Source organism: Cervus canadensis, chromosome 4 (genome assembly GCF_019320065.1).
Source record: "Cervus canadensis isolate Bull #8, Minnesota chromosome 4, ASM1932006v1, whole genome shotgun sequence".
Taxonomy (NCBI): Eukaryota; Metazoa; Chordata; class Mammalia; order Artiodactyla; family Cervidae; genus Cervus; species Cervus canadensis.
The window spans coordinates 104,954,538-104,971,324 of NC_057389.1; the positions used below are offsets into that span (position 1 = coordinate 104,954,538).

Sequence of the window (16,787 nt, forward strand, 5' to 3'; positions counted from 1 at the left end):
TAGTAACCAAGAGAGAGCTGTTCTGGCCATACTAGTATCAGACAAAATAGACTAAGTCAAAAAAGATTATGAGAGAAGGATTATAAAAGAAGGATGCTACATATTAACAAAATATTTGATACAGAAAGAAGATATAACAATTTAATATACATATACACAGACCTTGGGGCTTCCCTGGTGGCTCAAATGCTAAAGAATTTGTCTGCAATGCAGAAGACCTGGGTTCAATCCCTGGATTGGGAAGATTCCCTGGAGAAGGGCATGGCAACACACTCCAGTCCTTGCCTGGAGAATCCTGTGGACAGAGGAGTGGTTTTTTTTTTTTTTTTAAATTTTTGGACAGAGGAGTTTTGCAGGCTACAATCCATGGGGTCACAAAGACTCAGACACGACTGAGCGACTAACACACACAGACACATACACAGACCTAAGAGAGCTCCAAGATAAATGAAGCAGAACTGACACAACTGAAGGGAGAAATAAACAATTCTATAGTAATTGTTGATGATTTCAGTATCCTAAACAACGAACACAGCACCTAAACAGAAGATCAATAAGGATAGAGGACTGAACACCACTATAAGCCAACCAGACCTACTAGACTATCTATAGAACACACAATCCAGCAACAGCAGAACACACAGTATCCTGGAACACACACACACACCCGGAACATTCTCCAGGACAGGTCATATGCTGGGTCACAGAACAATTTTGAATAAAAGTCATCCTTTCTGATCACAATGGAATGAAATGAGAAATCAGTGACAGAAGGAAAACTGGAACACTCACAAACGTGGAAACTAAACACAATCTTAAAAACCAACGGGTCAAAGAAGAAATCACAAGAGATCAGAAAATGCTTAAGAGACAAATAAACATAAAAGCACAACACACACCAAAATTTATGGGGTGCAGCAAAAGCAGGGCCAAGAGGAAAATTTATAGTTGCAGACACTCATATTAAAAAAGAAGGTAGACCTCCGACCAGCACCTAGCTATACATCATAAGGAACCAGAAAAAGAAGAGCAAACTAATTCCTGAGCTAGCAGAATGAAGGAAATAAAAATCAGAATGGAGATAAATAGGGAACAGAAAAAATATCAGAGAAAAATCAATGAAACCAAAAGTTCGTTTCTTGAAAAGATGAAGGAAATGGACAAATCTTTAGACAGACTGCCTAAGGAAAAGAAAGAAGACTCAACTACTAAAACAACAGGGAGAAATAGCAGTCAACTTCATCAGTAGGGGATAAATTCCAAGATCCCCCACGGTGCCTGTAACTGCAGATAGTACTGAATCCTGTATATACATACAAACACACACACATCCCCCACACTGTATACATACCAACCCATGATAAAGTTTATAGATTAGACACAGATATTAATAGTAGCTAATAATAAAATAGAACAGTTATAACAATATACTATAGTAAAAATTATGTGAATGTGGTTTCTCTCCCAAAATATTTTACCACAAATGTAATGCGTTTTCCATCTTAACAAAGCACATGTTTAGCACACACCATGGCTCTAACTTTTGCAGTTTGAGATACGATGGCAAAACTAGCACGGATTTCTTTTTCCTTCTTCATAATTTCATAAATAGATGATTTTTTCTTACTTTACAGCTTCTCTTTGGCATGTCTGAATTGCCAGCATCACTACTCTTGTGCTTTGAGGTCATTATTAAGGAAAATACTAAAATACTAATTTGTTTGAACATAAGCACTGCAATACCATGACAGCCAATCTGATAACCGAGTAGCTAAGTGACTAATGGGTGAGCACTGAAGAACTGGTGCCTTTGAAGTGTGGTGCTGGAGAAGACTTGAGAGTCCCCTGGACGGCAAGATCAAAGCAGTCAATCCTAAAGGAAATCAACCCTGAATATTCACTGGAAGGACTGATGCTGAAGCTGAAGCTCCAATACTTTGGCCACCAGATGCGAAAAGCCGACTTACTGGGAAAGACACTCATGGTGGGAAAAACTGATGGCAAAAAGGAGAAGAGGGTGGCAAAGGATGAGATGGTTAGATAGCATCACCGACTCAATGGACATGAATTTGAGTAAACTCCAGGAGATAGTGAAGGACAGGGAAGCCTGGCTGCTATAGTCCATAGGGTGGCAAAGAGTTGGACATGACTTAGCGACTGAACAAACAATAACAATGGGTGGAATAAGCTGGACAAAGGGATGATTCATGTCCCAGGTAGGGTGGACCAGACAGCACAAGATTTCATCACAATTCTCAGAATGGGCTCACAATTTAAAATGTATTAATTTTTTATTTCTGGATGGTATTTTTGGACCACAGTCGATGGTGGGTAACTGAAACCAAACAGAAAGCAAAACGCAGATAATGGGGGACTATTGATCCCTGGAGGAGGGCATGGCAACCCACTCCTGTATTCTTGCCTGAAGAATCCCCATGGTGGGCTGAAGTCCATGGGGTTGAAAAGTCGGATACCACTGAGTGACTAAGAACAGCATTGTATTACTAATGACTTTACAAAAACGAAAGAATGATAAAAGAATAGAATACTAAAGGGCACAAACTACCAAAACTAACTCAAAAAGTAACAGAAAACTTGAACAGACTTATAACAACTAGTGGGAATCAATCAATACCCAACCTTCCCCTCCCTCACCCCCCAAAAAAGCCCAGAATCAGATGTTGTCACTGGTAAATTCTACCCAAGATTTAAAAGAAGATTTAACACCAATACTACTCAAATTCTTCCAAAAAATTAAAAGTAGATAACACTTTCTACTTCATTCTATGAGGTCAGCGTTACCCTGATACAAAAGGAAGACAAAGACAATATAAGATAACTACAGACCAATTATCTTTATGAGTCAAGATGCAGAAATCTGCAACAAGATACTAGCAAAACCAAGTCCATCAGCATGTTAACTAATTATTTACAACAACAGATTGGGATTAATTCCAGGAATACAAGAGTGGTTCAACACACAAAAACCAATCAACATAACACTCCACTTTAAAAGAAATAGAAAAAAATCCGCATAGAAAAAGTATTTGACAAAATCAAACACTCTCTCATGATAAAAACGCTCAGCAAACTAGGAACACAACGGAACTTCAACATGACAAGGGCCAGCTATTAAAAAAAACACAATCATAATACTCAAAGATGAAAAGCCAAAAGCTTTCCCCTTAAGAATTAGGAACAGGCAGGAATGCCTGCTTTCACCACTTCTGTTCAACACAGTACTGCGAATCCTAGCTAGAGCAGTTAGGCATGAAAAAGTGTAAGCGGCATCCAAGTTGGAAAGGAAGACATAAACTACCCGTATTTGCAGATGGCATGATCTATATGTCTGCTGCTGCTGCTGCTAAGTCGCTTCAGTCATGTCCGACTCTGTGTGACCCCACAGACGGCAGCCCACCAAGCTCCCCCGTCCCTGGGATTCTCCAGGCAAGAACAGTGGGGTGGGTCGCCATTTCCTTCTCCAGTGCATGAAAGTGAAAAGTCAAAGTGAAGTCCTTAGAAAGCCCTAAAGACTGTTATGGTAACACATGAATTCAGCAAACTTAAAAGACACATAAAAAGGGTTCCCTGATGGCTTGGAAGTGAAGAATCTGCCTGCCAATGCAGGAGACACAGGTTCAATCTCTGGTCTGGGAAGATTCCACAGGCCGAGGAGCAACTAAGCCTGTGAGCTACAACTATTGAGCCTGTGCTCTAGAGCGCTCGAACTGCAACTACTGAAACCTGTGCGCCGAGAGCCCACGCTCTGCAATGAGAGAAGCCACCACCACCAGAAGCTGGAGCACTGCAACCAGAGTGGCACTCCCACTTGCTGCAACTGGCGTCAAGTCAGCACAGCAAACAAAGACCCAGCACAGCCAGAAGGAAATAAACAAACGGGACAGGAAAGCCATCCTGTGTGCTCAGATTCAGCTCAGTTCAGTCACTCAGTCGTGTCCAGCTCTTTGCAACCCCAGGGACTGCAGCACGCCAGGCTTCCCTGTCCATCACCAATTCCCAGAGCTTGCTCAGACGCACGTCCATCGAGTTGGTGATGCCATCCAACCAGATTCTCAGACTGGAATCTCAGTTCTCTGATTGGAAGACTCAAATGTTAGCATGTCAATACTAACCAAAGCAATCTACAGATTTAATACAGTCCCTATCAAAATCCCAACAATGGTTTTTGCAGAAATGGAATAGCCCATCTGAAAATTCATACAAAAAGTCAAAGAACCTAGAAGAGCCAAAGCCTAAAAAAGAACAACGTTGAAAAGCAGAGACTCCGGGCGGGTCTCCGAGGGGACGGGTTAAAAAAAAAAAAAAAAAAAAAGGCAGAGACTCCTGATTTAAAATTTTACCACAGAGTTACAATAATCAAAACAGTGTGCTACTGGCATAAGGAGAAACACAGCCAGGGTAATAGACCGGAGAGCCCCCCAACTCACTCTTACATCTGTGGGACTTCTGACAAGGCGTGAAGAGTCCATTCAACGGAGAAAGAATCACAATCTCTCTGACAAATGGTGCTAGGAAAATTGGAGCTCCACGTGCAAAGAAATGAAGCTGGACTCTTACCTTATATCATGTATAAAAATTAACTCAATTTTATGAGCTAAAACTATAAAACTCTTCCTGACCCAGGAATCGAACCGGGGTCTCCTGCATTGTAGGAGGATTCTTTACCAGCTGAGCTACCAGAATGGTATAAAAACCCTTAGAAGAAAACATAGAGGCATATCTTCAAGACTCTCAGACGTGGGCAACAAAGAAAAAATAAATTGACCAAAATCATGGGCAACAAAAGAAAAAATATATTGAACGTTAAAACTTAAAACTTTTGTGTATCAAAGAACATTAAGAGGACATTAATAATAAAAAGTTATTTTTAAATACAGCCCATAAAACTAGAAAAAAAAATTGCAGATCATGTATCTCAATACGGGTTAACATCTAAAGCATAAAAAGAACTCCTACAACTCAATAACAAAAGGACAAATAACTAGAAAATGGGCCAGACTTCTCGTGGTCCAATGGTTAAGAATCAGCCTGCTGATGCAGGGAACATGGGTTCGATCCCTGCTCTGGGACGATCCCATGTGCCTCGGAACAGCTAAGCCCGCGCGCACAACTACTGAAGCCCATGTGCTATAACTACTCAGGCCACGTGCCCGAGAGCCTTGCTTTGCAACCAGAGAAGCCACCACAATGAGAAGCCTGCACGCCACAGTGAGAGTTGCCCCCTGCTTGCTACCAACGAGAGAAAGTCCCTGCACAGCAACGAAGACCCAGAGTGGTCAAAAATAAATTCTTAAAAATGGGCAAAGGACTAAAATAGACATTTCTCCAACTAAACTATACAAATAACCAGTAATACATGAAAAGATGCTCAACACCGTTAGTCATCAGGGAAACGCAAATCAAAATTACACTGTAAAAAAAAAAGAAAAAAAAAAAAATTACACTGTGACCTCACTTTCCTCTTACTAGGTTAGCTACAGCAAGGTGAGACTGTGAAGAAATTCAAACCCTGTGCATGGCTGATGGGAACGTAAAATGGTGCAGCTGCGGTAGAAAGCAGTTTGGCAATTCCTCAGTAAGTTACAGAATTACCATAAGACCCAGTGATTCCACTCCTAGATATATGCAGTAAGTAATCAAGACCAGGGATCCAAACAGTCCGTTCAGGTCTATGTTCACAGCAGCAGCACTGACAATCGCCAGAACGTGAAAGCAACTCAGGCTTCTAAACAACTGATGAATGGATAAACAAGATGCCGACTGTCTGTACACTGGACTCCTCCTCAGCCATGGAAACAAATGCAACTGCGACATACGCCACAGCGCAGAGGAGCCCTGGGAACACCGCGCTCAGTGAGACGCCAGGCCCGCCCCGGCCTACCTGACAGCGGCGAGGGAGAGGCGTCTGCGTCCCTCTGCACCAGCTCGGCGGGCGGGAGCTCCACCTTGTCCTCCTCAGGCCCCCACCGGCTCTTTCGCTTCCTCTTCACGTTGGCTGTGGGGGCTGGCTTCCCTGGGGCAGCGGCAGATGGGTTTGCAGTGGGCAGTGGGGCAGATGAGGTAGGGCAGGCAGTGGTAGTGGGCGTGGACCCCAGCGGGGTCTCAGGAGGAGATCTGCGCTTCAGTCCGAGGTCAGGTGCTGTGGGGCTGCCCATGGGACCAGCCTTGGCTTTCCGGAACTCCTCCAGCTTCTGGCGGTAGTACTTGTACCCTTGGCTGTTGGGTTCATATAGAAAGCTGCAAAAGAGAGTAGGGGGCAGACTGTAATTGGGCCCCAGACCCTACCCGATTTAGGGGAGAAGCTCGGGCTTTGCTTTGCATAGGCACACCCAGGTCGGCCAGGGTCACTTCAGGGTCGTGTCAAGATAGAGGTCTCTCCCATGACCTCCTGCCTGCCAGGTCTCGGTGGCTACTGCCCTGGTGACTCAAATCTGAGGAACAGTGTGACATGCCCACAGCCTTTCATGATGCTGTTCCTGTGAGCTGAGGCTCCTGCCAAGCCCCTAGCCCCTACCCTATCTTTACTGGATGCCTGTCACACTATCATTGATCCCCTGCTTTGAAGGAAAAGGTGCACACTCTCTCAGACCTTCTCCAGCCATCCTAAATGAATGCACCAGTGCCTACAAACCAAGAACTCCTGAGTAGTGAGAGACCCCTGGTGCAAGAAAGGACAGGTTCTGACCCAAACCTGACAGCACATCTGTGCTCCTTTCTGATGCATCCTTGAGAAGCATCAACAGCGGACAGAGACAAAACAAAGACACTGAATACTGGAACAGACAGGGAGCTCACTAACAGCCTTGCCAGAAGCCGTGAGTCCCCAAGTACAGAGCAGAGGATGCTGGGTTCAGAGCAGGCAGACCCTGCGGCTCCTTCTGCACCCACCTGGCATCTCTCAGGCTCTGTATGTACTGAGCCAACAGTCCCACCTCTAGAGTCCATACTGGAGAGAAGGGTCACAGCCCAGTTCTGTATAGCAAAACCTGTGCAGAGCAGAGATTACACAGCCCTTGACAAGAAATGGCTAGATCTGCACTCATAACCCTGGAATGACAGTCACAGCACAACGCTGTACCACAAAAGTAACATGCAGGCTCAAGGACACTGCAAATCCCTTCTGTAGAAAAGTTAGCAGAAAAAAAAATCCAGACCATTTCTACATGAGAGCCGCAAGAGGGATGGAAGGACTCCCAGTTCTGCTAACATTGGTACTCAGGGTGGGATGGAGGGATGGAGGAGCCTGTGGCGGTGTCTTTGTATTTCTGGGTCACAGGACAAGCATGTAAGCCCTTCAGAAAACCCAATGAGAAGCATTTGTAAAAATTAAAAGAAACAAAGGTCATAAGATCATTAAGCTCCTGGCCAAGCTAAGAAAAAAGAGGACACAAATTACTAACAACAGAAATGAAAGGGCAGCCATCACTAGAGATCCCATGGACATTAAAAATACTATGGATCACTATGAACAACTCCATGCACACAAACTTGATAACCCAGATAAAACAGGCCAATTCTTTGAAGGATACAGCCTGCCAGCATTCACACAAGAAGAAATAGACAATCTGAACGGACCTATTTTTACTAAAGAAAGCGAACCAATTATTAATAACCTTCCAAAAATTCCCTGGTGAATTCTACCAAATATTTAAAGAAGAAATTACACCAATTCTGTACAATCTTTTTCAGAGGAGAGAAGCAGACAGAATACTTTTTAAGTTATTCAATTACCCTAACAGCAAAACCAGACAAAAACATTATAAGAAAACTATAGACCAACATCTCTCATGAACACAGACGTAAAAATCCTCAATAAAATGTTAGCAAACCTAATCCATTAATGTAAAAACAGAAGTATACACCACAACCAAGTGGGACTCATTGCAGGCATGCAAGACCGGTTCAACACTTGAAAATCAAGTAACGTAATCCATCATGTCAATAGGCTAAAAAAGAAAAATCCCATGATCACATCAATTGCTGCAGAAAAAGCTTAAGACTTAACAAAATCTAATACCCATTCATGAGGAAAACTCTCAGTAAACTAGGAGTATAGGCAAACTTGTTCCACCTGATAGAGTATCTATCAAAAAACCTAATAACATCATAATGATAAGGAACCTCACGCTTTTTCACTAAGAGAAACAAGCCAAGAATATCCCACCTTGCCAATGCTTTTCATTATCATACTGGAAGTTCTAGCTAATGCAGTAAGATGAGAAAAGGGAACAGAAAGTATACTGAGAAGGAAGAAATATGACATGATTGTCTGTGCAGAAAAAACAGACAAAAGAATAGACCAAAAACCCCCTAAAACTTCATAAGCTATTATAGCAAGGCTGCAGGATACAAGGTTAATCTACAGAAGTCCATCACTTTCCTATACACCAGCAATGAATACATGGAATTTGAAATTAAAAACACCATATCATTTACATTAGTATTTCCCCAAATGAAATACACAGGTGTAAGTCTAACAGGATATGTACCAGATCTATACGAGGAAAACTAAAAAACTCTGATGAATGAATTCAAAGAAGAACTAAATAAGTGAAGAGATAATCCATGTTCACAGATAGAAAGTTACTCAGTGTTGTCAAGGTGTCTGTTATTCTCAACTTGATTTCCAGATTCAGTGCAATTCCAGTTGAAATCAGTTATTCTGTACATACTGACAAACTGATTTTAAAGTTTATATAAAGAGACAGAAGATCCACAACAGCCAACACAATACTGAAAAAGAACAACGAGGTCAGAAGACTGACACTACCTGGTTTCAGGGCTTACTGTAAAGCTACAGTAATCAAGGCAGCGGCGGACTGGTGAGAAAACGGACAAGCAGGTCAACAGAACAGAATGAAGAGCTCAGAAACAGACCCACGTACGTATAGTCAACTGTTCTGTGACAAAGGAGCAAAAGCAATGCAATGGAGCAAAGACAATCTTTTCAAGAAATAGTGCTAAAACCAGACAGCCACATGCCAAAAAACCCCAAAAAAACTGTGTATACGCTTCACAGTCACAAAAATTCACTAAAAAAGTTTATCACTGATCTGAATGTAAAACCTGAATCTGTAAATAAAACACAGAAGGATATCTACATGACCTTGGGTATGGCAAGGACTTTTTAGATACAACATCAAAGGATCAAAGGCATGATCCATGAAAGCAACTGATAAACTGGACTTCATTAAAATTAAAAACGTCTGCTCTCCAAAGGACAATGTCAAGAGTATGAGAAGACAGGCCACGGACTGGGAGAAATATTTGTGAAAGACACATCTGATAAAGACAGTTACCCAAAACATACCAAGAACTCTTAACAGGCAAAGAAAGAAAACAAATATGTCAATAAAAAATGTCAATGACCTTAACACACACCACACCAAAGAAGACTTACAGATGGCAAATAAACATTATGGAAAGATATTCTACATCACTTCATCAGAGAAATGCAAATCAAAACAATGAATATCACAACCTACCTGTAAGAATGGCCAATACCCAAAACACGACAACATCAAATGTTGATATGGATATGGAGCAACTGAAACTCATTCACTGCTGGGGTGTGGGGCAAAGCAAAAGGTACAAGCCACTTTGGAAGACAGTTTGGTGGTGTCTTACAAAACTAAATATACCATACCATCCAGCAATCACACTTTTTGGTACATAAAGAGCTGAAAATTTATGTCCACATAAAAACCTTGAACACAGATGCTTAAGGCAACTTTATTCATAACTGCAAAATCTTGGGAGCAACCATGATGTCCTGAAGGAGGTGAATGGATAAATAAATGGTGGTATATCCAGACAAGGGAAAATTATTCAGTGCTAAAAAGAAATGAGCTATCAAGCTACAAGAAAAAAAAAAAAAAAGACTCAGAGCAACCTTAAATGATACTAAGTAAAGAAAGCCAATCTGAAAATGCAACATACTATGATTCAAATTAAATGACATTCTGGAAAAGGCAAAACTAGAACCAGTAAAAAGATCAGTGGTTGCCAGGGGTTAGGGAGGAAGAGGGGATGAATAGGCAGAACACAGGGAATTTTAGGGCAGAGAGAATGAATACTCTGTATATATCATAATGACACGTCATTACACATTTGTCCAAACCCAGTGAATACACAACACCAAGAGTGAACCCTAATATAAACCATAGACTTTGGGTGATTATGGTATGTCAGTACAGGTTCACTGATTGTAACAAATATACTATTCTGGTGGGGATGTTGATAATGAGGGAGATAATGAGGGAGACTGTGCATGTGTCAGGGAAGGGGGCACATGGGAAGTCTTTGTAGCCTCTCCTCAATTCTGCTGTGAACCTAAAACTGCTCCAAAAATAACATCTTAAAACATAAGAGACCAAAGCAAGAAAGTTGTTCAAAGAGGGAAGGGAGCAGATGGCTGAATTTAAAAAAGACTCATGGCAACCAGGACATGGATTTAAAGTGATCTGATTTTTCCAAGAAAAGCAGACTAGGGAATTCACCCACTGGGGCAGGGAAGCAGTGCCAAACTGAGTGGGCCTCCTCTAGGCTCACAGGCCTGCCTCTTCCTGGCCTCAGCTGATGGTTCCTGCTGAGTCTCCTCCGAACTGCTCTGAGAGGCAGCACCCAAGAGACCCCATGGGTCAGCCTGTCTGCAAGGAGGGCCCTTGCTCACTGTGGGCCCTGGGCAGAAGTGCAGGGGATTTTACAACAAAGACCCCTCTGGCTGGAGTGGGCAGAGTTAACCAAAGTTAACACTTTGGTGTATTTCCTTCCAGACTTATTTTTAGTGCAGCTACATGTGAACAGAGGTGTGATTCTATTTTCCATATCCTGATTTTTAAGTTTCGTAACCCAACGACATATGGCTTTCCCATTAGACTGCAGTGTGGCATGGTAGTGGAGGCATCTCCACAGACTGGCCTCCTTGGTTTCCTCACCAGTTAAAGGCCAACAGGCCAGGCTGTTGTAAGGAACATGGTTCACCCAGGTGATGTGTTAAGAGCCACACATGGCTTGAGATTTGCTGGCTGCTACCACCTTCAACAACTTGACTTCTGATGGCCAAGATTACACTGGGTTTAGCCCACTGGGGCTAGACATTCACTGTGTTACTAATTTTTCATGACTACGACAGTGCTATATGTAACGTTATTTCTGGGGATGGCATCTCAGAAGTGGGATGACTGGTCAAAGGGACAGGTATTTCCAGCTTCTCTACAGATGAGCATAGCTATTACATTTCCCAAAACACAGAGCTCTTCAGAAATCAGGAGAACAGCAAAGGATCAGGAGCAGCAGGAACACCAGATGGCTGTTAAGATTTGGGGGTGAGAGGAGCTGCCTTGCACCTGACCCCCAAGGGGAGAGGAAACCGTCTGCTTGGTATGAGCCTGCATGTCTTACGCAGGCCCAGACATCTGATCCTGCCTGGCTTATGCTTTCTCCAACTCGGGGCGTGCTGACCGTGGATCAGCTCTGGTGTGGAAATGAGCTCCCCCAGACCACAGTGGTCACCTTCAGCTACTTCCCTGCCAGACACCCCCAGACTCTCATGCTCCTCATCCCCAGCAGTCACCCTGTCACTACCCAACAAGCTGCATGCCTGCCAGCAATGCCTTCCCAAGGGGCAACAGCCGCAGGGCGGGCCTGGAGTCACTTGTGGTGATATTGTCTCTTTGCTTTGACCCCACAGGAAAGGCTCAGCTGGAGCTGCTGAGCCCTGGAACCCTCTGACCAGGGAGAGCCACCTGGGCTGGAGGCCTTGTACAGAACCCCATTACGTCACCCACTTTGCTGCAATAGATTTTTAGTCAGCTCTAGTCATGATGAGTGACTAGACACTAAGTTTCCTATTGAAATAAATAAACTTACTTATGTAAAGGAAGGAAAAAAAAGATGTAGAGATGGACTGCTAAGTAACACTGGTTTGAACAGTGCAGGGCAACAGCCGGAATCACCCACTGTGAGGAGACCCTGGGTCTTCTGAGCCCTAGACCTGAACATCCCATGGCCCCCACGAAAGCTCCCAGATGCCCGGGCAGCAGACACAGGGAAATCTGAACCCTCAGCAATCCTCCTCCGCCCCACCTGATGGCTGCTGTGCCCCCATGTGTCCCAACCTGCTGGGTCTGCCCACCCTCCACAGCTGCGGCCAGCTGGCCCTCTCACTCCCTCTGCAGACCCTCCCGAGGCTCTCAGGGAACACCTGAGCCCTCCGGGACTGAGCCCTGCCCGGCTCCACGGCCCACCTGCACAGCACCAACGCTCACCCTGCCCCTCCGCCATCTCTGCCGCTTCACTCCTGCATGGCATCCCTCCAGACACCCTTCATGGTGTTCCGTGTCTAGCTCATGCTGCCTCACATGTGGTGGATGCGACTGGCTGCCTGCCCAGCATCCACTCCTGCTTCCTTCTTCCTGTGTCCCTGATGGCGTCTAGAGCTGCTGAATCAACCAGCCCAGATGGCTGCTGCTCCGGCACTTTTTGTTACAAGCGCCATCGCATCTCCTCACTGACTGAGTAGGAACCTGTGTTACTTGTGGCCCAAAGTGTCCTCAAGGGTGCATCACCCTCACAATGGGGTCAGCGCCCACCTCACAAACCTCTGCCTGGCCCCTCCCTGCAGCAGTAACCACCCTACCCCCAACCAACATCCCACCACCCAGCAGCCTGCCCCCATGAAGAGCAGGGGCTGAACCCACCCAAAGAAAGGCAGTGGGTGAGCACAGACCCAGCCTGAGGGAATGGAATGTGGTGTCATGGCTGGGGACAGCAGGGAAGCTCTGTGGACCCTGCAAACAGGCTGTGGTTCGCCCTCCCCAGAGTCTGAGGTACCACGTTCCCCACACTCCTACCATCTCCCTTGTTGTAAAGATGAGACGATGCACACAGTGAACAACAATTCTGTTAAGTTTCTGTTTGAGAGCCCAGCCTGTTCTGCTAGAAAAAGAGCAAGACAAGAGCTAGAGACTTTCTCAATGAGGCTCCCAGAGAACGGAAGGCTCCAAAGGCCCTCACACACCTGGCTCAGGGCTGACTCAAGAACCAACGTGCACTTGGAGAACGCCGATGGGGCAGCAGGGCTAAACTCTGTGATCAGAAACTCCTGGACATGGGTCTGCCTCTGCCAACCTCTTGCCATGGGATCCTAGCATGTCTCAGTAGCATACCGACCCTGTTTTCCCAGCAGGGAAGCTATGACTAGGGTGAGAGCTTACCACCTCCCAGTGGGTGCCCCCCTTACCTGAATGCCTGGTTCTCACGGTTGTTCTGGAGCGCAATGGTTTCCACCTCGGGACCCCCATCCGCTATGAACCTGGCCAACTTTTCTGCGAGGTTCTTGACCTCTTCGTCCTCTGGGGGTGAAACTTTAAGCAGGCTGTCAGTACTGAGCTCAACTCACCACACCCAACAGCCTAATTTCTGCTAAGAACCCCACGGGCAACAAGAGGGGTTTATTTTAGGAACAATACAAAGAAAAACAGGCAAATGGGAATCAGATTACTGTACTGGAACCAAACAAAATTAATATAACATCTTGAGTCTCTGCCCCCCACGCTCCACCCCTTCCCATCCCATAGGTCTGAGGGCTTTGGACCACACACTGGGATGTGGGAACAGAAGGTGAGGGATGGCCTGGGTCCAGGCTGGAGGAGAGATGGGAAGCCCCATCTCGGTCTTTCTATTGGGAGCTGCCCACCCAGGTCATGTGGGGGGATGGGCCTGCCCCACTCCTCCTGGGAAGAAGGTCAGGGCCAGGGGCTGCAAGTGATAGACATGATGACCCAACGTCCGCGGCCCACGTCTGGCTTACGGATCAAGGCCCCTGCTGCCCACCAGCACCTGGTCAGTGCTTCACTTTATCACAGCTGGAGATCAGGCAGCATCTCCCCCTCCCCCAACAGTCATCCCACCAGCATCTAACCAGCTAATTGCTTCTTCTCCTGCCCCCCCACTCCACCCTACACCCCTGCCAAGTGTCAGGCGCTGCATTTGTCTCTGGGTGCCCAGCATGCCGCAGGTACCCATGAGCACCTGTGAAAATGACCATGAACCAAGGGGCAAGTATTCCTCTCCTGCATGTGCTTCCCATGTCTTAGCTGAGCTCCTGGACACGACCTTGATCTTTACCTTGACCCTTAGATTCCCCCACTCCTCGGAGCAATGGCAACCAGGGCAGTGCTAGTCCCAGCATGACCCCAGCTGCCAGGGGGAGGGGCACAAACCTGCACTATCAATGCCACCCCATGCCAAGGAGGGCTCCAGGAAAGGAACCCTGATTCCACATGGGGTGTGGTTTGTCTACACACCTCCCCAGAACCTCCCTCCCACCCCCTTTACCCACCTACCTTTCTGAGAGGCTGCCTGCAACTTCTGTGCTTCCTTTCTTATCTCAGCCACCTTCTTTCTGTAGTAGAGGAATTCCCTGCTATTCTTATCGTGCAAAAACCTGGAGAGGAGTTTTACAGAACAGAAAGTAGAAAATGAGCAACAGGGATGGGTGGGCCCATGCAGTTTCTGAAGACATGGTGTGCAAAAGCAAGCTGGTGAGCAGAGACACCTTGATGGGGCCCAAAAGTAAGTCTCCGCACCACACTGGAGCCCCTGGCAATCTCTGGTGTAAACAGAAAGTGGTATCTGGCCCACGCAAGTAAGCACCCAGCCCCAGTCAGCCTCAGTCACCACCACGGCCTCATAAGAATGTGGGCATGTACTAACGTGTGGCAAGAACATTAAGTACCAGCGGCCTTCCCCTCCCAGAGATACTTACGAAAATGCCGGGTTATCCTTGTAGTTCTCCATAGCTACTTTTTCTAACTCGGGGCCTCCTTCTGCCACAAAGCGGGCCAATTTCTCTATCACTTTCCGAGTCTCGGCTCCCTCTGGGGGTGAAACTTTAAGGAGGCTGTCAGTACTGGGGTTCAACTCACACACCCCACAGTCAACAGGCACACTCTCTCTATGGACCACAAGGACAGAGGGGTGGGGGGAAAAGAGGGTGAAATGCGGGAGGTTGTCGGGAGTCCTGAGTCCATACACAAAAGCACCGTGATGAGGGTGAGTCGGTTTAGACAGCCTTTGCGAGACACGCAAAGGGTGGGGAGAAAAGTGTGTGAGCCTCCCAAAGGCCAAGCCAGTCACCAGGCTGGCAGGGAGATGTTGGAAAACAGAGTTGGCTTCCCCCTTCTTTTTTGGAATGCTCAATTCTTTTATTTACATGATTTAATTCTTTATATTTCAGTACAATATTTCTGTTCCCTTTCATCCTTCAAAGATGACAAATTCTTTTTTTTAAATATCTCCACAAACTCTGATTGAAAGACATGGGTGGGTTTCAATCCAACGCAATCAATGTCATCACAGAAGCTCCATCTTCCCCTCTGTGGCTGGTGGAGCTTCTTCAGACTGGCTCCTAAGGCCTGCAGGCATGGCCCCAGGAGTCTCTGCCTGCCTCCTTGCTATCAGCTTGGAAAGGGCGCTTCAGGGACATGTCAGACACTTCCTGCCCAGACTGAGTGCCAGCCATTCTCCAGAAGTCCTGGCATCCGTGAGTGAGAAAGTGTGTTTCCAGACTAACATCTGGGAGTTAGGGGGGCTCACTGCGACGGACTTAATTGTTACCTCAGGGCATTTTCAGTTAACAAAACTAAAAAGTATACTTTTGTATTTGTATTGGCCTCTACTTCGAGCCACATGGAACTTGCTTCTGTATTTACTGCTGGCCAGTGTCATAGAGCTTGAATCCCTCATACGAGAGCTTCCAGGAGAAAGTCCTTGACGTCAGTGCTTAGGAACGTGTGCTTCTCCTGGCAATGGGGCGAGACACTGAGGCTGTGGCCTCTCTCTTTCTCCTTGTTGCTTGTACTGCCAGGAAGCTCGGGAGGAGCTGGGAGAGAGGAGTGGTACAAGGTGTGGCCAAGGACCTAAAAGAGGACCTACAAGAGGTCTCAGGGACATCCGCGCCCACCTTTCCCCTTAGGCTCACCCTCCTGCCACATGCCTGGCAACGACCCTAACCTGGTCACCTTATAAGCGCAGTTGCTTCTCTGAGGTTACATCAATAGCAGACCACAATAGGTCTCAAGGGCCTTGAGGCACCCACTGTCCCTCCTAAAGGGGCAGTTCCCAGCAGGGTACCAGTGGGACTTCCAGGGCACCGCTCAGAGAAAACACCATTCACTGGCTCCACTCTGACTGAAGCTCCAGAGTCCGAGGCTGGCCACTGATCTACTCAGATGCAAGGCCTAAAGTCAGCACCTCACCCAGAGCAAGAGGTCTAGAGGCTGCCACAACATGAGGGCACGGCCACTTCAGCCTGTCCTCACTGTCAGGGACATGCCTGTGCCAGCCATCCTGGAGGCCCAGGGCTGGGGTCCACGTAGCTCAGGTGGCACCCCATCTCTCTCTGAATATGGACACAGCTGGGCGCACTGGGAGTACCACCACCAGCCCCCTCCTCTGCTCTCCTCCACCACAGGGCCTGAACTGGCTCAGCTAAGGCCAATGACCATCCTTTGCTGGACACGAGAGGGCACTTCCCAACCCCTATATTCACACCTCTGGCCCAAACTAGTGGAGACAATTAACCCACACTGAGGAGCTCCTCTTCCAGAACTGGATGAGGAGTGCACAAGTGCACACTCCCCTGAGGACGCCACCCCACCAAGGAGACCAGCCCCCACAAAAGTGGACAATGAGTCAAACAGCTCCCAGGAAGAAGCCCGCACTCTGCAGCCATTCCATGCTCCCCACGGTCTACTCCTCAC

General features: G+C 46.4%; 1 protein-coding gene across 1 annotated transcript in view; it reads right to left on the reverse strand.

Annotated features, from left to right (window-relative positions):
• SUGP1 (SURP and G-patch domain containing 1) overlaps positions 1-16,787 on the reverse strand; it is a 30,199-nt gene that overhangs the window by 5,089 nt on the left and 8,323 nt on the right. The window contains exons 5-8 of the mRNA XM_043467470.1: positions 14,792-14,915; positions 14,370-14,470; positions 13,265-13,388; positions 5,903-6,258 (exon numbers count right to left, since the gene is read on the reverse strand). Coding sequence (XP_043323405.1) covers positions 5,903-6,258; positions 13,265-13,388; positions 14,370-14,470; positions 14,792-14,915 — 705 coding nt within the window. The remainder of the gene's footprint in view (positions 1-5,902; positions 6,259-13,264; positions 13,389-14,369; positions 14,471-14,791; positions 14,916-16,787) is intronic.